This window comes from Equus przewalskii, chromosome 7, assembly GCF_037783145.1.
Source record: "Equus przewalskii isolate Varuska chromosome 7, EquPr2, whole genome shotgun sequence".
NCBI lineage: Eukaryota > Metazoa > Chordata > Mammalia > Perissodactyla > Equidae > Equus > Equus przewalskii.
In genome coordinates this window covers 67,215,221-67,237,507 of record NC_091837.1, presented here as the reverse complement: position 1 = coordinate 67,237,507, position 22,287 = coordinate 67,215,221, and the positions used below count along the sequence as shown (strand labels likewise).

Sequence of the window (22,287 nt, the reverse complement as noted above, 5' to 3'; positions counted from 1 at the left end):
GAGAAAAAATGGGGGAGGGGGAGACAATCGACTGTTGTGTCTAAACTGTGACAAGGCTCCTAATGTTACCTCCTGTCAGTATTAGCCAGACAGGCTTGGGTAGTGTTGACTCTTTAAACAGCCAAGAGAAGATTTTATTTGTTCTTGCAACACAAGAAATGTTCACTGGATTCTGCACTGAGCTGAGCGAGATGGGAGATGGAGGCAGTGTGACTAGTCCTGGTTCCTGCCCTTGATGGGGGCAGGCCTCTGAGGGCAGTTCTCACAGTACACCAAGGAGGTTTGGGGAGCAGAGTGCTGGGTGGGGGGCTACGGAGACGGGGAGGATGGGTGAGGAGAAGGTTTGGAAAAGGGGCATCAGGAGGGGATGGATTTCAGGTTTGGATGTGAGTTTGTGACCTGTGATCTTGTCAAGGTGGACGTGTCCACTGGGTGACAGGGGCGCGGATCCAGAGCACAGGAGGGAACTGGGTTGGAGATACAGACTTGGGCACTCACGACAGTCAACAGCCGGGGCATGCAGAATGAGAGCTGAGGTAGTGGGCGGAACCCGGCACGCAAGGGCATCCAAGGGGCTGGCAGAAGATCAGGAACTCGTAAAACTACTCAAGAAGAAGCGTCTAGAGAGGCCGAAGGACAGCAGGAGAGAATAGTGCTGTAGAATCCCAGGGAAAATGAGGAAAATAACAGGAGCCATGTGGGCGTGAATGTATTCCATAACCATGGGTATGAGCAATTCACATCACCTTACATTTCTAAATTTAATGAAATGTGGTGTGAGCGCACTTGCAAGGTTGGTAAGAAAGTCTTTCTTAGGCCCTGCAGAGAGGGGGAATCCCCTTTCGAGGGTCTTAGAAGAATCCTGAGACTCACAGGAGGGGCCTGGCCCTTAGTCCAAGGTGTGTACCACCTATACCTATAGCTTCCTGCCACATCGTCACACTGCTGCTGCTGGCTCTCCACTGACATGCAGGTATCATTTCTCTGGGTGGCCGGAAATGCTTCTTCACGGACTCTGGATTTGTCCAGAGAGCCTCTCTTCAGCCCTGAGGCCTCCCACTTCAAGTCCCCAGATGAGCCCACAGCCATCTCCCTATTGGGTCTCTGTGTGCATGTGAGGGGTTCCTGCCACCCGCGGAGACGCCCAAACCCTCTCCCGCCCCCGGGCTGGGAAACTAACCTTCTTCCCAGTTGGGCCACCTCGCCCTTCACCACAAAGCCACAACTCCCCTCCCTCTGCTTGAGGGTAATCTAGCCAAGTCTCCTCTTCCTTGGGCTGAAACTTGAAAGCTCCTTGGATGGAGGGATGTGGAGAGGGGACTGAGAATTCTCAGCCTTCAGAGCAGCGTAAGATATGCCTTTCCTGCTGGAGTGGAGGCTGGGGAAGCAGATACTTTATGCTTCCCTGATGAGCCCACAGCAGCAAAACAAAACAGGGCAGCACTCATTTTTATTTTCCTTAATAATTTTTAATAACTGTCACACCAGTATGTGTGGAGCGCTTCCCACAGGCCATGGGAGACAAAGGAGAGGGTGGCAGTCACTGTGGCTTTGGAGAGAGGAGTCTCCCTGGGGAAACTGGGGGCAGATGCTGGATGGCAGCAGATTGGAGAATAGGTGAAAATGGAAATGGACTCTGAGGAAGCTATTCGCTCAACAATATTTGATGTTCTCCATAAACTGTCCAGGATGACCTGGCACGGATACTGGTCACCGTATGGTGGGATGGCACGTTATCGTCAGCATGTCAGGGCAGGTAGATTGAGTGACCATGGTGTGCACACGTGTCAGGTGGTTTCCTGAGTCTTTCCCCCAGGACGCTGTAAGCAGGCGGATGGGTGGACGGTTCGAGGGGCACTGGGGGAAATCTCCATCCTTGGCTCTTAGAGGCCACCTGTGTCCAGATCAGATGGGCGACCTTCCCACTGGTGAATCCAGCAGGTTCGTAGCAGAATGTTCATAATTAAGCAAATAAAAGAAAGACACTGACTCATCCTCGAAGCCCAGGCCAGAAGCTTAATATCTCCTACAAATCCAGTTCCCGTAAACCTAAATGATGCCATCCTTTTTTTCCTGTCCGTCCATCTGTCTGTCTGTCTGTCCCACTGCCTGCCCAGTTGTGCTGTACTCCGTGCAGATCTTCACAGGAAACGTTCCCGGAGCAGGGACGGACGCCAGGGTCTACATCACCATCTATGGAGACCTGGGGGACACTGGGGAGCGGTACCTCGGCAAGTCAGAGAACCGCACCAACAAGTTCGAGAAGGGAACGGTACAAGGGCACGCTGAGTTTACCCGGCTTCCCTTCCCCTCCCAGGCCCAGTTCTCTGGGGGCCAGCTCTTCTTGGTCCCCGAGGCTGTGTGGGAACTTTGTGGAGTGTCCTACACCTTGACATGGGCATTTGTCCTTGTACCTCCCCCTGCAGAGCAGCTGGTCCCCTCTCCCTGCCCATGCATGGGCCTGGGTCCTGCATGTGGGGTGCGGGTGGGGCTTCAGCAAGTCTGTTTGAGCCCTAGGTTGTGGGCTGTATGGGACTGGGTTGTCTTCAGAAAATCCAGCTCCCTGTGGGTGGGCCATGAGAGTGGTGGGGGCCGCGCTGACAGAGGCTTGAACTGAGGGTCTGGAGGCCTGGCTCTGCCGTCAACTCCTTGTCTGGTTGAACTTCTCTGGCCTTGGTTTCCTCATCTGTAAAATGAGGAGCCTGACGTGAATCAGTTAAACCGTGTTGTACAGAGCCTTGGTTAGCACCGAGGCCCTTGGGAGCCACGGAGGGATAGAGGGGGCAGACGGGCACCCCACTCCACCCATGCAGGTCCACTTTGACCTGGCTTATCTGTTGGGGTGCAAATCAAGCCCTCTATTAAGCAAAGGGCTCTGAGGCTACAAGAAGGCTTAAGAACCACACGACTGGCCAGTGTCTAAGGCCAGGCCAGCTCTGACATGCTGTGGTCTTACAAAATGAAGACATCTGTCCAAACTTCCCTTCCCACCAGCCCGGCTTCCCTCTCCCGCTGTGGCTCCTCTCTGTCTCCGTGTCCTTTCTGCCTTACCCCCTTCTCTGCTTCCTCAGCCGCTTTTCCTTCTCTCCATTCACCGAAATCTGCTGGAACCCCCCCCCCCCACACACACACACACAGGCCAGGCGATAGCCTCAGGGTGGTCAAAGCAAGGAGACTGGCTCTTAACCCAATCTGTGGCCTTGCCTGTGGGGATTTCCTGCATCCATCAGTGGGTGTTTATCAGGGGTCCCCCTAAACCTGACCCTCAGCCAGGCATGACCTTTACTATTGACACACTTGCTGCTGGTGTGGAGGAATTGAGCTCTGGGACAGAGAAAGCAGGTGTCATCTAAACGGGTCTGTCGCTGGCTGGTGACCCCATGAGCCAGGTCACCTGGAAGGAGCCCCAGCCTGGCTACAAGGCCCCCGGGGAGTCAGGCCCCAGGGCTCCGATTCGTTTGCTCCATCATCCAGATATGAACCATGTCCCCTTAGCTTTGGTTACTCCTTGTGAAGAGGGAATAGTGACGTGATAGCTAAGTAGACCCCTGGCCTGAAAAACAGGACAGGAAATGTAAGAGCACTTTGCATCAGGGAGAAATACTTTCACACACACACACACACACACACGAGATGTAATTGTTCCCTACACTTATAGCTAATAGGAGGTCTATCCATTTTGGACAAATGAAATGCCAACAAGGTCGAGTGACTCATGTGGTGTCCTTGGCTTAGACTAGGGACACAGTTATCAGGCTCACCCGCACATGATGCTGTGGGATGTGGCAGTACCCTTCAGCGGTCAGGCGCTCAGCGCTGTGGCTGGGGCCAGATCACCTGAGCTCCAATCCTGGCTCTGACACTGACTAGCTGTGTGTTCTTGGGCAAGTTATTTAGCATCTCTGTGCGTTAGTTTCTTCCACCATAAAATAAGTTAGCCGAATGAAAACATGTGAAGTGCCTAGAACCACCCTGGCATGAAGATAGCTCTTTGTTCATGCTGGGCATTGTCGAGGCGTGGAGAGCTCCTGTCCCCTGCCTTTGTTGATGCCCGGAGCCAACACCTGGTACATGTGTTGTAAGACAGCAAGCTGAGGCATCCAGCTGATGGATCCACTTTTGTGCAGGGCTCTATCCACAGAGCCTGGCACAGAGTAGGCACAGTGAATATTTGTTGAGAGAATAAATGAATGAAGGTATAACTGAAGGTGATGCAATCCATTCTCCTCTGTGTCCAGAGTCAGACTTTTTTCTTTCTTAGCAATTGTTACATCAAAAGAAAAATCTTCACTCCCCTCTGTCCCATCCCTTTCTCCTCCTTTCCTCCGGTTTTCATGTTCCATCAGGGGAGCTGGAGCTACTTCTGGCTCAGTCCCTGACGATTTGTGGGACTTAAAATTCATGCTGAGCATCTGAAAGCTTCCGTTTCTCTAACCGCTTGCTCCAGAATCCAGGAGCTGTCCTTCACACCCTCTCCCTGTCAGCACCCCTCCCCACCCACGTCTAGTCAGTCACCAGATCTTGGAGATTCTCCCTTCTAAATAACTTGGGATCAGCCCAGTCAACTCCGGCGCCACTCAGCCCTTCCCTGTCTCACCTCACTTAGTGAACCAGCCTGGTCCCCCTGCTCCAGGCCCCTGGAATCCAGTCTATCCTCCGGCTTCGTCAATTAACCTATCCAAAGTCACCGCTTCACTTCAACCCATCAGGGGCTCCCCACCGATCCCGGATCTGCCCTGAGCCCTGGGTGGGATTCACAAACCTTCAGGGCCCACCCCGTCAGCCTGAGTGGAAAGTCCCCTACAGGCCCCTGGGCCCCAGTTTCCAGGATGCCCCACACCCTCTCCTGTCTCTAAATCCTTCCAAGCCTTTTCTCTGCGTCCATGGTCTTGCCCCCTGAGAAAATGCATAATGCTCTTCTGTGGTTTTAACTTTTTACATAAAAGGCGTCATCCCATATGGATGGCTCTTCAGCTGGCTTGGTGTGCAGCGGGTTACCCTGGAATCTTCTACATCAGGATACTCAAACATAGATGGGGCTGGCTCATTCTTTGTAAGCACTGGACACACAACAGTCCACATGGCTATTCAGCTGTTCCCCAAGTGCTGGACTCCTAGATGGCTCCCAGTTATATATAACTGTAAAAGTTATCCGGCAATAAACACACTTGTGAATATTTCAAGGTGTCCCCCCAAGACAGATGCAAAGAAGTGGGATTGCTGTGTCATGGGTGTGCCTGGTTTTGTTCTAATGCATTCAGTCACTTGCCAGCACCCCAAGGCCTGCTTGGGTCCACACCAGCTGTCAGCCATGCACCATTCACCTGCAGTGTCCTCAGCCAGTGGCTGACCTGCCCTGGCTGCTTGGAAGGCCCAGCCCCGTGTCTTCAGCTTAATGCCGCCTCCTGGAGAATCTTCCCAACCCTGCCCCTCGACCTGGCCCAGGTGGCTGCTCCCACTACAGGGGCCGTCTCGGGGAGAGGGAGACATCCTATCTCATTCATCTCTGTGTTCCCCATGCTCAGCAGGGACTCAGTACATCTTCCAGAAGGAAAGTGGCATCACTCAGGGTCACCTGTCCCTCTTCTCCCTCTCCAGGCTCCTGCCTGCCACATTCAACCTGTGTTTTCACCCCACCTCACCCAAGGCCTGGAAGTCCACATCTCACGGAGCAATCCCCAGAGAATCCAAGTGCCCAAGAGCATAGTGTCACTTTACTGAGGGCACAGTCAGGGACGCAGTGGAGGGCCTATGTCACACCCACACAAAAACGCTCACGAACCCACATTCCACATGTTGTCCTCTGCCTTCCCCTCAGCTGTGCCTCCACTGGAGCCTACCCCCCTCTGCCTGCTCTCTTGCAGCCCAGCCACTGGCTCCTCCACTGCCTCCCAGCTTCCCCCAGGAACTCCAGGCCCCTCCCAGTATTCAGAACTTTACCCCTCTTCCGTGGCTCTCCCCCTCCAGCCTCCCACCAGAACTCATGCCATACTCAAGATAATGAAGGACGTCCAGGAACTGGGCGGAGCACCCGTGTCTGTCCCACCCCCGCTCATCTGCTCATGAGGGTCCGTCTTCCAAACACCACAGGGCTTATCCCGAGAGGAACTGGACTGCAAAAGGAGGCCCTTGTGGGAGTGAGGCCTTGACCTACTAAATGCTCTGTGTTAGGGACTTGGGCCTGGAGGGCTCCCAGCTAGGAAGGTCTGATTTTTCCAACAATTGAGGGGGATGGAAGGTACTGGAAGGACGGGGTGGGAATGGGTGGAGGTGGGGAGTGTCCCCCCCACCAAGTCCCCACATCTGGACTCCCAAGGCCGACACCTTCATCATCGAGGCTGCTGACCTGGGCGTCATCTACAAGATCAAGCTCCGCCATGACAACACCAAGTGGTGTGCAGACTGGTATGTGGAGAAGGTGGAGATCTGGAACGACACCAACGAGGACGAGTTCCTGTTCCTGTGTGGACGCTGGCTGTCCCTGAAGAAGGAGGATGGGCGGCTCGAGAGGCTCTTTTATGAGAAGGTGTGTGAAAGGCGTCTGGGGAGCCCAGCTTAGCCATGGTCTGTCATCATCCTCATACCTGGGGGAGGCCCCGTGGGACGGAAGGTGCTGGAACTGTAATGGGCCTGGGTCATGCTCTTCGGGACAGGAGTACACTGGGGACCGGAGCAGCAACTGCAGCAGCCCTGCTGACTTCTGGGAGATCACCCTGAGCTCCAAGATGGCCGACATCGACATCGCCACAGTGACTGGGCCCATGGCTGACTACGTTCAGGAGGGCCCAGGTAAGCCAAGCAGAGGGCTGTCAGAGGAGCAGCAGACCCATGGAAACGTGTTTGAGCTATTCGTGGACAGGCCATGCATTGGTCCCACCATCACCTAACTAACATTTAATGCTTTGTAATTTACAGAATTTTCACACCTATTGGTTATCAGCATCCCCACAACAACCCTGGGAGGTGAGAGGGCAGGGATTATAGCCCCCTTTACAGATGGGGAAACAAAGGCTAAGAGAAGTTAGGGTGGTGGTGTCCTTCATCCACTATCCACCACCAGGAGGCTATCTTATAAACTCTGTTCTCACCTAGACTCTCAGGATATAGATTCAGCCCAAAGGACCTAGGGGAATTCTCATCAGACAGGAGTCAACAGCCGCAATGAGAACCCCTTTCAAGTCAGTAGAGCGTAACACAATGGACTCAGCCATGAAAGCTTAAGGCATTCTGTGGGGTGGGGGAAGAAGTCTTGAGCTGTTTTGGGGTGATTTAAGCTCTCACCGCTGCAGCCTGGGTTCATTTCCTGGCCAGGGAACCATACCACCAGTGTATCAGTTGTTGTACTGTGCCCGCTGCATGTTGCTATGATGCTGAAAGCTATGCCACCAGTATTTCAAGTCAACAGGTCACCCATGGTGGACAGGTTTCAGCAGAGCTTCCAGACTAGACAGACGAGGAACAACCTGGCCGCCCACTCCTGAAAATTTGGCCATGAAAACCCTGTGACTTGCAACACAGCATTGTCTGATATGGCGCTGGAAGGTGAGAAGATGGCACGAAAAGACCGGGCAGGGTTCCGCTCTGCTGTGCACAGGGTCGCTAGGAGTCGGAATCAACTCAACAGCGCTAACAAAGTTCCATTTCTGATTCTGCCAATGAAACGTGTGGCCTTGGACAAGTCACTCTTTTGGCTTCAATTTTTCCCTCCTCCATAAGACAGGATTGTAATCCCCTGACAAGTTGGTTTCTCCAAACAGACTTTTGAGATGAGGCAGTTGTATATTTGTCTATTGGATATTTAAATGCACTGCCTTTCTGTTCAGTTCTCTTAAATATAAGAGCATGACAATCACTGCATTCCCCTCCAGGAGACCACATGGTGGGTCTGCAGGGTTGGGTAGAGAGAATTGATCTTTCTATACTCTATCATCTCACTGTGTGAATAAGTGGCAGGACCCACAAGAAGATGCCTCTCCTTAATTAAGCACTGTGATCAACTATGGAAAGGCCAATGGGGCTCTCCTTGTAAAGATGAAACAAGGCCATGGGCAGGTATAGAAAACAAGGCAGGTAAGTCCAGCCAGGAAGGTCTAGTTTGGAAACTTTTCAAAGAGATACAGATTGCATAGCCTAGCACTCCCTACACCAGGGCAGTGTCTCCCAAGCTGCTGAGGAAGATGGTCCAGGAGGAGGGTTTCCAACTTGTATCAATTAGTAACTGCAAGTGACAGCCACCTGGAGATCATGGCTTAAACAATGAGGGATTTTTCTTTTCTCTCACATAAGAGTTCAAAGGTAGACAGTTGGGACTGATACAGCAGTTCCAGGGAAGTCGGGGACCCAGGCTTCTTCAGTGTGATCACTCTGGCAACCTTACAAGTGGCTTCCATCTTAAGTGTTGCCCATGGTTCCAAGATAACTGCAGGAGCTCTAGCCATCACATCCACATTCCACACAGAATGAATAGAAGGATAAGAGGCAAAAGGATGCTCCTCCCAGTTGAGTCACACCCTTTCAGAGAAATTTCCCCAGAAACCTTACCCAACAACATCTGTTTGCATATCATGACCACCCCTAGCCTCAAGGAGAATGAATACTGGGTGGGCAACTAGAACTCTGTGCCATATTGCCTGAGCAAGTTTTTATGCTGATTAATCTGGTTTGTTTTGGAAATGGATGCCTTCTAGAACTTTCATTTACCGTGTTACATATATAGTACTCTTTTATTGTTGTTCCCCAAATTCCTACCTCCTGTGAGACCTGGCTTTTGCCAATCTCATTTTTGCTGACCACAGTAACCCCTGTACTTGGTGAGAGTTATTGTTCTTACCCTGCTTCACACGGCAGTGCTAGATGCAGCCAGGATAATTGGCCAGCAGGGCTTTGAGAAGTGGCAACGATGCTCTCTTTGATCCTCACTGGGGGTCACCAACTCCCTCACACCCTGGAGAGTAGACGCTCGCCTTAGACCACTCGCCAGTCTGAAAGCTCTGTTGTACTCTGTCTCGGAGGCAGGGAGCTGACACCCGTGCCTCCCAGAGGTCAGTTTCAAGTCCACGAGCCGTTCTGGTCCGCCTGGCCCATTATGAGGCTGGGCCCCCATGATCTCTCACAGTTATTCCCTACTATGTGTCGGTGACCACCGGGACACACAAGGACGCCGCCACCGACAGCCGGGCCTTCATCCTACTCATCGGGGAGGACGACGAGCGGAGTAACCGCATCTGGCTGGACTACCCCCGGGGGAAGAGGGGCTTCAGCTGTGGCTCTGTGGAGGAGTTCTACGTCGCAGGCTTGGATGTGGGCGTCATCAAGAAAATAGAGGTGCTTGGCCCTGGGGCCCCGGGATAGTGACCACCCCCAGGGAAGGAAGGAGCTGACCAGTACATGGGTGGGAGAGTGGCTGGAGGGTGGGCAGAGCAAAGATCTCCTGCCCTCTGCCATCAACTAGCTGGGTGATTTTGGTGAATCACCCACCCCTCCCAGTCCCAGTTTTCCACCCATCCAATGGGGATGGCTTGGGGATTAGTTTTCTATTGCTGTGTAACCAATTACCACAAACTTAGTAACTCAAGACCACACAAATATATTATCTCATCGTTTCCTGGGTCAGGAGTCCAGATGTGAGGTAGCTGGGTCCTCTTCCCAGGGTCTCACTGGGCGGAAATCAAGTTGCTGCCAGGGCTGTGGCCTCATCTGAGGCTTGGAGTCCTGTCCCAAACTCACTCACCGGTTGTTGGCAGAATCTATTTCCTTGTGGTTGTAGGACTGAGGCTCCAGTTCCCAGAGGCTGCTCGCATTCCCTGCCCTGTGATGCTCTCCAAAACATGGAAATTTGTTTCTTCAAAGCCAATAAGAGAAGATCTTTCCTGCTTCAAATCTTTCTGACTTCTTCCATCCCTGATATCTAGACTCTCTTTTAAAGGGCTCACCTGATTAGGTCAGGCCCACCCTGAATACTCTTTCGGTTAATTCAAAGTCATCTGATTAGACACCTTAATTACATCTGCAAAATCTCTTCACCTTCATGGGAGGGCCTTGGGTCAGTGAGTGCACAGCACACTGGAGGAAGCACTGAGGGAGGAGGCAGAATGGGGAACGAGATGCTGAGTAGGGAGGGCTTCCTTCCCAGTTGTGCCCAGATCCTCACAGCCCTGGCGTGTTTCCTCCCAGCTGGGCCATGACGGGGCCTCCCCGGAGAGCTGCTGGCTGGTGGAGGAGCTGTGTCTGGCCGTGCCCACCCAGGGCACCAAGTACATATTGCGCTGCAACTGCTGGCTTGCCAAGGACCGAGGCGATGGCGTCACCTCCCGTGTTTTCGACCTCCTGGATGCCATGGTGGTGAACATCGGGGTGAAGGTATGGAGGGGGGCCTGTGGGTGCACACTGCGTGGCAAGGGCAGTACACGTTGGGGTGGGGCAGCGGGAGGGGAGATGGAAGTGAGGGAAGCAGGAGACTGATCACTAGGCGTTGGCAGGGGCTGCAGCCTGCTATACCGGGCAGACTTGCTCTGCCAGGAGCCGCGAGACTCGAGTCTCTTCTGGTCTGCTGCTGTGTGACCTTGGGTAAGTCACCTGGCCTCTCTGGGCCTTCATCTTCTCATGCAGCACATGGAAATACTGCTTCCCATCCTGTTCCATGTAAGAGCCTGAGAACTAATGAGATCGTGAACAGTCCATGAAGAGCTTTGCAAGGTAACAGCTCTACATGGACGTGCAGAGTCATTATTCTCAAAGGTGATGGGGACAGATGGCACTTGGGATTCTCTGAGCCTCTGGGTCTCATGGTACAGTGAGTGCTGTCTTAAGTGGGAAAGGCTGGACGGCAGGAGCACCATGCTCCTGTCCTAGCTCCACCTCTCTCTGGCCAAATGAGCTGGGACAAGTTGTGTAAACTCGGGGGTCAGTGCTGGGCAGGAGGCAGGATACTGGGTGCTGGAGCCCAAGGACACAAAGCCGTTGGTGGCCCAGAGGCTTCTGGTTCATGTGGTCCTGCAGACGTCTTTTTCTCTGAAAAGCTGTGGAGTCAACAGAAGGTTCCAGCCCTCCTCTTTGTTCCTGAATCTTAAGTAATGGGTTACTAGATTTAGGTCAGAAGCCCTCCCACAAAGGGAAAAAGAAATCGCCTTGGGCCTGAGCATGCCCAGCCTGTGTTGTATATGGAAACAGAAGTTACAGGCGCTAAAAACCCTGACAGGCAGAGGGTGGATGCCTGCCCCTCCCCTACTTAAGAGCCAGAGAGTGGAACTTTGTGCAGCGTGGACACCCCCCCCCCCACCAGACGTCTCCATCTATGGCCAGACGGACGGTGTGGGTGAGCATGAGCACACAATTAGTCCAAGGACTTCTGTCCTGACCCAATTCCCAGCGTGCATGTGGGCGCGTGTGCCCGTGTGTGTGCCGCCCCCCAGCACATGCACACTTGCTCAGCGCAGCTGCAGCTCTTCTGTCTGCGGAAGTCCAGACCCACCCTCATTACTCACAGTACAAAAGAACACAGGTTTGTTGCTTTACAAAGAACCGCAGGGTTCTTTGGACTGGCCACTTCCCCAGGACGTCTGCTATCAGACCGGAATTACAAAAGCCGTGTTTCTGTGTCTCTTTCTGGAAACATACCTGTAACGTAAAAAGAGATGTGTCTGTGTGAAGGAGAGAAAGATGGACACAGAGAACACAGGAGTCTGGAGCGAGCAGCCTTAAGGGGCCAGGCTCTAGGGGGCCACCAAAGCACTCATTTTGATCATTCTATTTTTTTACGCCTGTCTGGATAAGAGCAAAAAGTATCAGGCTCCTGCTTTTGTTCCCAATAGTTCCATGCGCTTCGCGGATGCCCTTGTTAGGGGTCTAAGAGGATTTTCCTGATAAAGCAAGAGGCTTTTCAATCATTTCCTTAGCAAACATGTCCTCTGGGCCAGGCCTGCAAATCCCACATCTAACCGTGCAGGATCACATCAAAGATTCTGGGTGCTGCTTATAAAGCCCCCGGAGCCCAACAGGCCCAACGTCGGGGGCGTGACCACTGCACCCAGGACCTTGGGTTCTGAGTTCAAAGGCTTCCGGGTGGTGGGCACCAGGCACCTGCACAGGCGATAATACAATGTGGCAGCCACAGGGGAAGGGGAGGCCAGGTGTGTTCAAAGGAGATGGGCAGCCTGGCGTTTCTTGGCCACGTGTGCAAGCCTCTCCTGAATCTTGAGACCTAATTGCTGGTCCTTGGACCCCGGGTGAGAGGAATGGATCCAGGATGCAGAGTGTGGGGGATGATGACCCCTCTTGCCACAAGGCTGCCTCTAGGAGGGAGAACCAAGGCAGAGGCCTCAGTGAGGGCGCCGTCCTGGGAAGAACGGGTTGCTCCCTCCCCTTCTGGTGGAGAAGGACAGGGAGAATACATCCTCTTGAGAGCAATCCTAAGGCTGAAATCCCAATCTCAGCGCAAATCATACGAATAGGCGATTATCCCATGTCACAAGTGAGGGGAGGCAGAACTCCCTTAGACTTCACCCCTGAGACGCTCCTCGCTCCCCGCTGCTCAGGGCGGGTGCTAGCTGCACCTTGGAGGAGGGACAGCCGCCCAGACTTGCTGCTGCTTCTTGACGCCGTGCCACGCGGCAGCCCCAGCGCCGGGCACCGAGGCGAAGTGTCTGTAGCTCTCACAGCTCTGCAGTCATTTACCCCTATGTTACGATGAAGGGAGCAGAGGCTGGAGAGAGTGGGGCATCCACCCAGGGTCAACAGCCAGCAGGTGGCAGACCTGAGACTCCAGTGACACTGCATGGCTCCCCAAGGCACTGTCCTGACACCACCCGCTGCTGGAATGCATGGACTTAGGTTGAGTTTTGATTGACCAAGAAGTAGATTAATGCTGGGGCTTTCAGCCTTGTTTCTGTTGCACACGTGTTCTCTAACAGAAAATGAACTCCTCTTAGTTCTGAACTGGACACCGTGGGCACATGGAGAGTGACAACGCCTGACTTGCTCTACACTGCCACCGTTGATTAGGGGGAGGGCGCTTTGCAGAGCCACCAAAGTTGGAGAGCATGTCGTCCTGCCTGGTGAGAGGGAGGCAAGTCATGGGGTCAGTGGGTGAGGCCGAGGATCAGGACCTGCCTCTGTCTCATGACAGGTGCTCTACGAAATGACGGTGTGGACGGGTGACGTGGTCGGCGGTGGCACCGACTCCAACATCTTTATGACCCTCTATGGCATCAACGGCAGCACGGAGGAAGTGCAGCTGGACAAAAAGAAGGCCAGGTATCAAGAGGTGGCCTCTGCCCCTCGCCCTCTGCACATCCAAACTTCCACCATCTAGTCCTCACCTTCCTTCCAGCAGACTGCTTCCCTCACATCCCCTGCAGACCATGGGGCCTTCCAGCCTCCATGCCTTTGTCTGTGTCCGTCCTCCCTCCTGGAATGCCCCTCGTCCACTCTTTTCTCTCTCATGACCTTTCTCTTTCAAGGTCCAGCTCAAATCTGCCTCCTCCAGGAAGCCTTCCTTGATTACCTCAGCTCATAGCCAGCCAGTCCTTCCTCCCTCCCTCGCTTCTTTCTTTCCTTCCATTCATCACTCAAAGATATTTATTGTAAGGTCTGTAGATTAGCTGATAGCATTGTATCATTGTAATCTCCTGCTTTCGTCCGTTGTACTGCGGTAATGTAAGATGTTAACATTAGGGGATGCTGGGTGAAGGGTACACAGAAACTGCTCTGTTTTTGTAACTTTGCCACAAGTCTGAAATAATTGTGAAATAAAAAAGCTAAAAGAATTTTTAAAATATTAAAAAATGACTGAACACCCAGTGTGTGTCAGGCACTGTCCCAGGCACTGGAGGGACAGAACCACCAGGAAGAGAGGATCCAGAGCTCACGGAGCCTCACACCCGAGGGAACCACAGCAACGGCATGAACACCAACAAAGCGGGCTGACTTTGTGCCAGGCACCTTTCTAAGCCCTCTACACTTCTTGGCACACCTAGTCCTCCCTGCAACTCTCTGAGGACCATTCTTATCTGCCCCATTCTACAGATGAGGAAACAGAGGCACGGCAAGGTGAAGTCATGCTGCTCAAGGCCCAGTAGTGTCCCCTGTGGCACTGGGAACGGCACACAGGGACCCAGTCTTAAGTAGCAGGTTCTCTTGCCGCTGAAGATAGTTATTAGTGAGGACCACAAAGGTGGGCCTCCTATGGTACTTACTGTCTGCACTTGTCACCAGATCCCCAAATTAGACAGTCCTGGGTTTGGGCTGATTTTCTGTGTTCAGCCATTGTCCCCCAAACCATCCCTGGCCCTGATGTCTCGAGGACCAGAGAACCCTTATATGACCTATATAAGTCAATATGCTCTTTCTTTGGCATGAATTAATCAGAGAATGTAGTTTTATTTATTTGTGTCCAGGCCTCCAGTCACATATATGACCATCTAACATGTATAACATATGTATGTAAGTCAATCAGAAATATTTATAGAGCGAAAAATCATGCAGCCACCCCTTAGGCCAGGAAATTGAGCATTTCCTTTATTGTTTTATCCCTCCCCTGGGCATGCCCCCCCTAAACAATCGACTTCCATTCGGCCTGGATTTCAGTGTTATATAAGTGGAATCAGGCTACAGGAATTCTTTTATATCTTCTTTCCTCACTGTTAGGTTTTTCAGATTTCTCTAGCTGTTGAGTGTGGCTGTGATTTGCTCATTTTCGTCGCCACCTAATATTCCCTTGGTGAGCACTTCGGGCCTGGAGAAGAGAGGGCTGGTGGCCTGTTGGAGGGGTCTGGGGAGGGGCGACAGAAGAGGCACGGAGGTTGGCCAAACTGTTGACAATTAAACTGTTAGTTCTGGTACGAAGGGCTGAGACAATGGGGGGAGACCAAGCTCAGAGTAAACAAAAACTCTGGCCACAGCCATCCTAAGAGGGGAAGAGCTGCCCCAGGCTGCCATGGGCCCCATCGCTGGGGACAGCTGAGCGTGGGCTAGACGGCCGTTGGCATGCGGACCCCGGATTGGAAGGAGGTTGGTCTAGCACGAAGCTGAGGCTGAGGCTCCGACTCCTGTCAACCCCGAGATGCCCAGCCATGCTTCTAAGAGGCACAAAGGCAAACTTGGTCTAGGCTGGCTTCGTGGCCCACACCCTCCTTCCCCGTCTTCCAGCCAGCCCCTCCCAGGCTCCTACCCGCAAACCTTCCCTAACTTCTTAGCAATGCCTAAAATTCTTCCATTAAATAGTTGCCCTTCCGGCCCAAGGCTTTGGCCCTGGTTAGCCTCAGGCTGTTCTCAGACACAGGGACGGGTGAGTGAGTGGGCACTGAGCCCCTTTCCTAGAACAGCCTTTGATGGGGGCAGGGAAGAGAAGGAAATCAGAATAGGAAGGCGAGGGGGCAGTCAAAGGCCCCTCCCCTAGATGTCACCCTTTCAGCTGTTGAGTGGAGGCCCCTCTGAGTAGGTGAGGGGGGCAAACGCTGGCCACTTCAGCTGTTCTGCCCTTCCTGACCTGGATCAGAGGCTGACCTCCTCTCCAACGGAGGCCCCTCGGTGTGGGAACCCTCCTGCAGGTCAGCTGAGGTGTCTTGAGGGGTCTGGGGCAGCAGAAGGAAGTGGCTAGTGAGTCGTGGAGATGGAGGGGCCAATGAGGGGCTTTCCCTTTGGAGGGGGGCCTTCTACCCTGAGGAGAGGAGGGCCATCCCGGTGTAACGGGGTCTAGCCTGTAGTGAAGGGTGACGGGGTAACGTAATCCACTTTTCACTCTTCCAGAAGAAAAGCTTAATTCTCTCTCTCTCTTTCCTTACTCCTGCCCCACCAAAATATCTCCATAACATGGAGATACTTGGCTAAATTCAAAGAGGAAAAGTTAGAAATACAAGGCAAGGAATCCTGCAGTTCCTTTGATCTGCAGAATTACACTCCAGCAGGGGTAAGGAGTCCATGAGTTGAGAGATTATCTGAGAAAATCTCCAATATGTGATATGAGCTTGACAAGGGAATTTGTGAGCCTCCCTTACAGTTGCCACATGACCGGAGGGACAGACGGGGCTTAAATTAAAGCAGGAGGGGCTTTGGGCAGACTTTTGGGAGAAGGTTTTCACTTCTAATCATCGCAAAGTGCTCAGGAGCAAGTTCTCAAGGAGACCAGGCCTCAGCCCCACCGCTGCCTTTAGGAGTGGTCAGTTCGCAGCATCTGCATCCCAGCCTCCACAGGCTGTGGCCTCTGTTTTTAAAAATATGTCTTGTATTCAAGGAGGCATAACAATTGCCATGCAGTGTTATAGCTGCAGTGCCACCTGCGTTACCCCCAGGGGCTTATCAGCAGCAGCGTCTGGAATCAGTCAGCAGTCAAGCAATCAGTCAGCATTGAAGGTCGTGTTATGTGTGCAGCACTGTGGGAAGAGCAGTGAGGAATAAAGATATAGCACCTCTGAAATGATGAAGTCATTCAGGAGAAAAATAGTGATAGCAGCAAAAGCCGTATCACCTTCTATTTGCCTGCCATTTTACAGTTATCAGTAGCATTACCCAATCGAGGGCCGCTGCATTTAGTTGTACAGATTGTGTATAGAAAAATTGTGAATGGCACCATCTAGAGTTGTGCAGTGTTCAACCTGCCCCGCCATTCATGGCAGCCCTGTCACTCACAGAATCTCATTTAAAGCTTTGAAGGTATGGAGTTCTTTTTACATTTTAAGTTGATTTCACATCCATTTGGTCCTACAGAGAGTTTTACACAGTTTCAGGGCTAGTGTCATTCTCCCCAGATTACAGATGAGGAAACAAAGTCCCGGAGAGGAGCTGGCACTGCTCTAGGTGGCTAGCAGAATGAGATGAGGACATAGAACTGGTAGCTCTCAACTCAGGGCCATTTCTACCTGCCGAACTCCCTTAACCCCAGCCTTTCAGAAATAAGTAGGGTGCAAGAGACAGGCCCCTGGAGAGTCACTGGGAGCTGAGTAAAGACCTCTTCTTCTCTCCTTACCCTGAATCTGGTCTCTGGCATGGCCCAGCCCCCTCCCCATGGCCAGCTGCCCTTCTTCATGGCCCTCCTCTCCACCCCCAGATTTGAGCGAGAGCAGAACGACACCTTCATCATGGAGATCCTGGACATTGCTCCATTCACCAAGATGCGGATCCGAATTGACGGCCTGGGCAGCCGGCCAGAGTGGTTCCTGGAGAGGGTAGAGTGTCTGCCCCTCACCCTCCCTTCCACCCACTGCCCGCCCCCACTTCCTGCTCTTTTGGGTTGTCAGTGGACCTTGTTAAAGTGCAAATTTCGCCTTGGAGGGTTATTACACCGACCCAACCTATATCATCCAATAAGTCTTTTGATGTAAATTAATCAGAGAATGTAGTTTGATTTATTTGTGTCCAGAGAACGCAGCATGTGCTGTCAACATGACATGGAAAGAGACTCAGTGTGGGCTTCTCAGAGGAAGTGAGTTGGGAGGGTTGAGAGAGGCACAGCAAGAACGGGGGCAGCGAGAGGCTCCCATGGCGGGAACTCTAGGCAGGACAGCAAGGGAGCTTTGGCGCCCTGTGACCACGCAGCCAGGTGGCTGCCTCTTTTTCTGTCTTGGGCCTCTGCTCCCCACTTAGTGAGTCTTCTCATCCCCTGTCCACCAAACGCCGTCTGTCCCGAGTCACCAGGCTCCTACTTCCCTGTTCAGCCATTAGCAGATTTTCTTGAGCCAACAATATGGTGCCCACACCAGGGATAGTCTGGCCAACTTCAGTATGCTGTTCCCAGGTGTTGGCTGCTGACTGTGGTTTGCTTGGTCCATTCTTCTGTCATTTATTCAGCAGGCATTTCTTGTGCACAATGATAGGCACCTCTCAGAAACATGTTTGGATGGATTGCCCATTTCTAAATCCCCAAACTAGGGTAGTCCCAGTGGGGGTTTCAGGCCCCATGCAAGGCATACAGGACAGGGTCTTTGTTCTGGAGGGGCCCTTTCTACACGCCTTGAGCCTAAGTCAGAAGGACTCATCTCAGGTCCTGGAGCTTGGGTCTTTGGGGTTCAGTGGAGGTGGCTGCATTAGAGGGTGGGGGGCTGGTGGAGGTGAAGGAGGGCGTTCCCACACCAGCTCCCTCTCACCCAGATCCTCCTGAAGAACATGAATACTGGAGACCTGACCATGTTCTACTATGGAGACTGGCTGTCCCAGCGGAAGGGCAAGAAGACCCTAGTGTGTGAAATGTGCGCCGTCATCGATGGGGAGGAGATGATGGAGTGGACTTCCTACACTGTCTCAGTTAAGACCAGTGACATCCTGGGTGAGTCAGAGGGTCCCTCCCATCTCCCACTCCCACCTCCCACTACGCTTGCCCCTTCTCAAATTCTGGCTCAGGCCCTGGGCTCTGGTCAGGGCATTCTTCTTTGGATGGCCTTGCAAAAGTTAATCAATCCAAGTCCTTTCCACAGTGTGTCATTTTTTGTCTAGACAAGGTATTTCCTCCCAATGACTGAGTTGGCTCTGTCCATCCTCCTTCAGGGAAATAGGGGAGAACAGTATCGGGCAGTATGATCAGCACTTTTGAAAATGGTGCAGGAGCTTGACTAAGGCCCTGTGTCTTCCTGATGCTGCCTGATGGCCCTTCCCCAGGCGCCAGACATCTCAGATGCCCTTGGGTTCCTTCCCACATTCCTGTGCTTGGCAACCATCTTCCATGTGCCAGCTTTGGCCTGGGGTCTTAGGACAGAGAATGACCCAGGGCCTTCATGGATCTGACATTCTGGCAGGGCAATGACAGTGAGGCTTTGACAGAGGTCAGCACAGGTGTTGGGGAACCCTGAGGAGGCCACCTTACCTAGCTGGGGATTGGGGGCAAGGATCTTGGAGGGCTTCCCAGAGGTGTAGCAAAAGTCTAGTCCAGAAAGACAAATGGAAGCCACTGAGGCAGATGGGACACCAGAAGAAGGGCCTTCCCAGTAAAAGTACTAGCATGTGCAAAGGCCGGGAGCCGAGGGGGAACACACTCTCGTCGTGGGGACAGTGCCTCCCACTACCCTCCCCTCTACCAAGCCTGTTCTCCAGGAGCTGTTGCAAAGAATCTGGCAAACTCTTTCACATTGATTGTAGATGGCTAGTGAGGGATTAACTTGTTGGCCCTGGCATCTTACATTTTTCAACAAAGAAACATTTAGCCAAAGAGATGAAGCTCCATGGTGAGATCTCAGGCATAAGTGATGGGTTAGTACAGTCTGCAGTTTGTTTTGGGCACCTGCTTCTTCCTTCTTGCAGTGAAACCTTCACTCTTTTCCTTGAAGTTCCAAGTGTCCACATGTTTTCAAGCTCCTCCATCCTCTAATGATGTGCTCTCAGAAGTAACTGATAAATTCATTCATGACAGTAGGGTATGCATCAGAAAAGCTTCATGAGGTCACCTCTTCTGGGAGGATTTTCTTTCTTTTTAAGTGGGGTCAATACCTCTATTTGGTTTAAGCAGATGATATGAAGCTCTAGCATAGAGTGTCAACCAGAGGTAGATTTGGCAAACAAGGACCTTTCTTCTGAGTTCACATGGTGCAGGAGGGAAGGAGCCTGTATTTCTAAACTGTAAAGCCAGCCAACATGGCACACCTTTTAAATATGGTGTATTTCCCCAGAACTAGGTGAGTTCTTGCACTAAATCATTCACACTTGCTAACCAGAACTCCAGTCAGCCCAACAGCATTAACAGGGCACAGAGATGACATGAAGAATAGGGTTGGAGACCTAGAAGTCCCAGGACACTAACCAGCCCTTTCTGACCTCACCGTTGGCCTCACTGACTCTGAACTTGCCCATCTGCACCCTTGGCTCCTCTGAGGAGTCCAGAGTCCAGGCCAGAGCAAGAGAGTTGTGTGTCCGAGAGGCCAGCACCCAGCGCCCTTGTCTTGTGCACCCCCAGGAGCAGGCACCGATGCCAACGTGTTCATCATCATCTTTGGGGAGAATGGGGACAGCGGGACCCTGGCCCTGAAGCAGTCGGCCAACTGGAACAAGTTTGAGCGAAACAACACAGACACGTTCAACTTCTCTGACATGCTGAGCCTGGGCCACCTCTGCAAGCTGAGGGTCTGGCACGACAACAAAGGTAGCTCCCCTCAAGGTCAGGGTGGTGGGGGGGGTAGGCTGACCTCTTCACCTGAGCCCCACCTCGTCTCCCTGGCAGCGTGTTGAGCCTTCCACCCCAGGGTGGCAGGCAACTAAAAATGGCTGATTGATGCCACTTTGACACTTCCATCCGTTAGAAGAGCCAGTATTTCTGGACAAATTTTAGAACTGAAACTTCATTCCCCCTGCTTTTCCCCAGGGTATTGAGTGGTTCTGAATCTTCTGTGATGTTGGAGCATTAATTCTACTTAGTTCAGACATAAAAATTGAGGAAAAATAGGCTGTATCACCAAATTCACTTCCCATGGATTTTCTATAAAAGTTTATGCTTGTTTATTTCCATAATAGCAAGCCTAAAATTAGTCGAATGTGCTTATAAATATAAATGATGGAATAGCATATAAGCCAAGTGAGAAATTTATTTTTAACTTCAAGGTACCTAAGGAATACTTTGTCACATCTGTAACTGTGATGAAGTTCGTGTTCTCAGTGTTGCTTTGGTTATTCTTTTGTTGTCTTCAGGTCACTGTGACCATTTTTTCTAGCTTTTGGCCTTTAAGCTCTATTTTACGTAACTAGTGTAGAGTTGTTAAATACTAAATTTCACCTCCTTGACATATACTGCTTTCTTAATTCATACTGTTCTGACTCACCCCTCTTGTCTTCCATTAAAACTAACCTCTGCAGAGCTATCCACTCACAGCCTCCTCCAGTCTTTTCAGAGTCTCCCCCAAAAGTGGCACAGAGCCGCCCTGACACTTGTATTTGTCCTTAATTTTTCCAAATCCCCACTGAGGACCAATATGTCTGTCGTGGTGACTCATGAAGCCGACATGGAAGGTTGCAACCTCTCTTCCCAAAGGACCTAGGCCATTTTGCTTTAATATGAGTTAAACAGTTAAATTTTTTCCCATAACATGGGATAAGCTCAGATTAGGCACAGAGAAAATAGCCAGTCTTCAAAGCAATAAAATAACAAATATTTGCACAGCACTCCACAGTTTTCAAATCTCAGCGTCTCCATTCATTCATTCACTTAGTGAACATTTACAGGGTTCCCTATGTTCCTGGTACTCTGTTAGGTATTAAAGATACAAATATTTGATCCTTACAACAACTTTGTGAATTACTGCAGCAAAAACACTTTATTATCCCTCTTTTCTTTAGCCGAGGAATATTGAGGCCCCATGAAGTTTGAATTTCTTACTCAGGATTACACAGCAAGAAAGGGACATAGCCAGAACTCAAATCCAAGTCTTCTGATGCCAGAGCGCATGTCTGTTCTGGTACACCATGCTCTGCGATCCTGCCATCACTACTCTGCACCCTCTCACAGCTGCTGTGCCCGTGGGTCAAAAAAGAAGATGAGAAGATGAGGGCAGCTTCTTCTATCTCTGCTCTCTATGCTCCCATATATGTTTATTTTGGGGGTGTATGGGTGTTGTCTTATCCAGAAAATGATGCATTGCAAGGGAATGCTTCTTCCTCACCTGTTCATTCAGGTGTCCTTATGAGTCTGTGGGAGAAAAGTGCTTATAAAACATTCTCAAAATATTCCTAATGGATCTCTCCTCTTTCCTGGGAAGGAAACAAAACAAAGACCCCTGAATTCTTTCCCACTCTCTCGTCATCCGTTATGATTGTCTTAGGACTAGTAGCCGGTTGGATGGTAGTTGAAAATCTGGCTTAATAACCAGAGTCATAGTCATTAAGACCATCTTCTGCCCCAGACGTGTCACAAGATCAAGACGAGCTGCTGCCTCTGACACTCAACACATGGATCACTCAGTCAAGACAGTCACTTCAGTGTTAAAATGGGCTGCCGGTGACTCAGGAAAAGCACTGAACCCCATTGTGTGTGTGTCACCACAAGCCTAATCAGAGGGATTTGACAGATCAGACTAATGAGACTGGGGTGGGGATGGGGTCTGTCTACCCTAACATCCATGCATACCGTTTCCTGTTGCAGTGCCCACACGAGAGCAAACCATTGTTTTGGAGTATATTCCCAGGAAGTATGCCCCGGCCTTAATCAGAAAGAAGTACATTGTGTCTATGGGCTTCCAACTTTCTGCCAGGCTGCCGACACACACTGGCAAGACATCATTACTCTTGAGGGCAGGGGCCATGCCTTATTCATCTTTATCTTCATAACGTCCCATGACAGCACCTGTATCATAGTGGAAACTCATTAAACCTTGGCTTAGT

General features: G+C 51.6%; 1 protein-coding gene across 2 annotated transcripts in view; it reads left to right on the top strand.

The window, feature by feature from the left end:
* Nucleotides 1-22,287, top strand: part of LOXHD1 (lipoxygenase homology PLAT domains 1) — a 169,413-nt gene that overhangs the window by 117,909 nt on the left and 29,217 nt on the right. Inside the window, exons 29-37 of one of the 2 annotated variants that reach the window (XM_070627588.1) lie at nucleotides 2,118-2,272; nucleotides 6,317-6,526; nucleotides 6,654-6,789; nucleotides 9,116-9,324; nucleotides 10,174-10,359; nucleotides 13,124-13,251; nucleotides 17,042-17,159; nucleotides 18,082-18,256; nucleotides 19,874-20,059. In XM_070627588.1, coding sequence (XP_070483689.1) covers nucleotides 2,118-2,272; nucleotides 6,317-6,526; nucleotides 6,654-6,789; nucleotides 9,116-9,324; nucleotides 10,174-10,359; nucleotides 13,124-13,251; nucleotides 17,042-17,159; nucleotides 18,082-18,256; nucleotides 19,874-20,059 — 1,503 coding nt within the window. The remainder of the gene's footprint in view (nucleotides 1-2,117; nucleotides 2,273-6,316; nucleotides 6,527-6,653; nucleotides 6,790-9,115; nucleotides 9,325-10,173; nucleotides 10,360-13,123; nucleotides 13,252-17,041; nucleotides 17,160-18,081; nucleotides 18,257-19,873; nucleotides 20,060-22,287) is intronic. The other variant, XM_070627589.1, reaches the window with a different exon arrangement.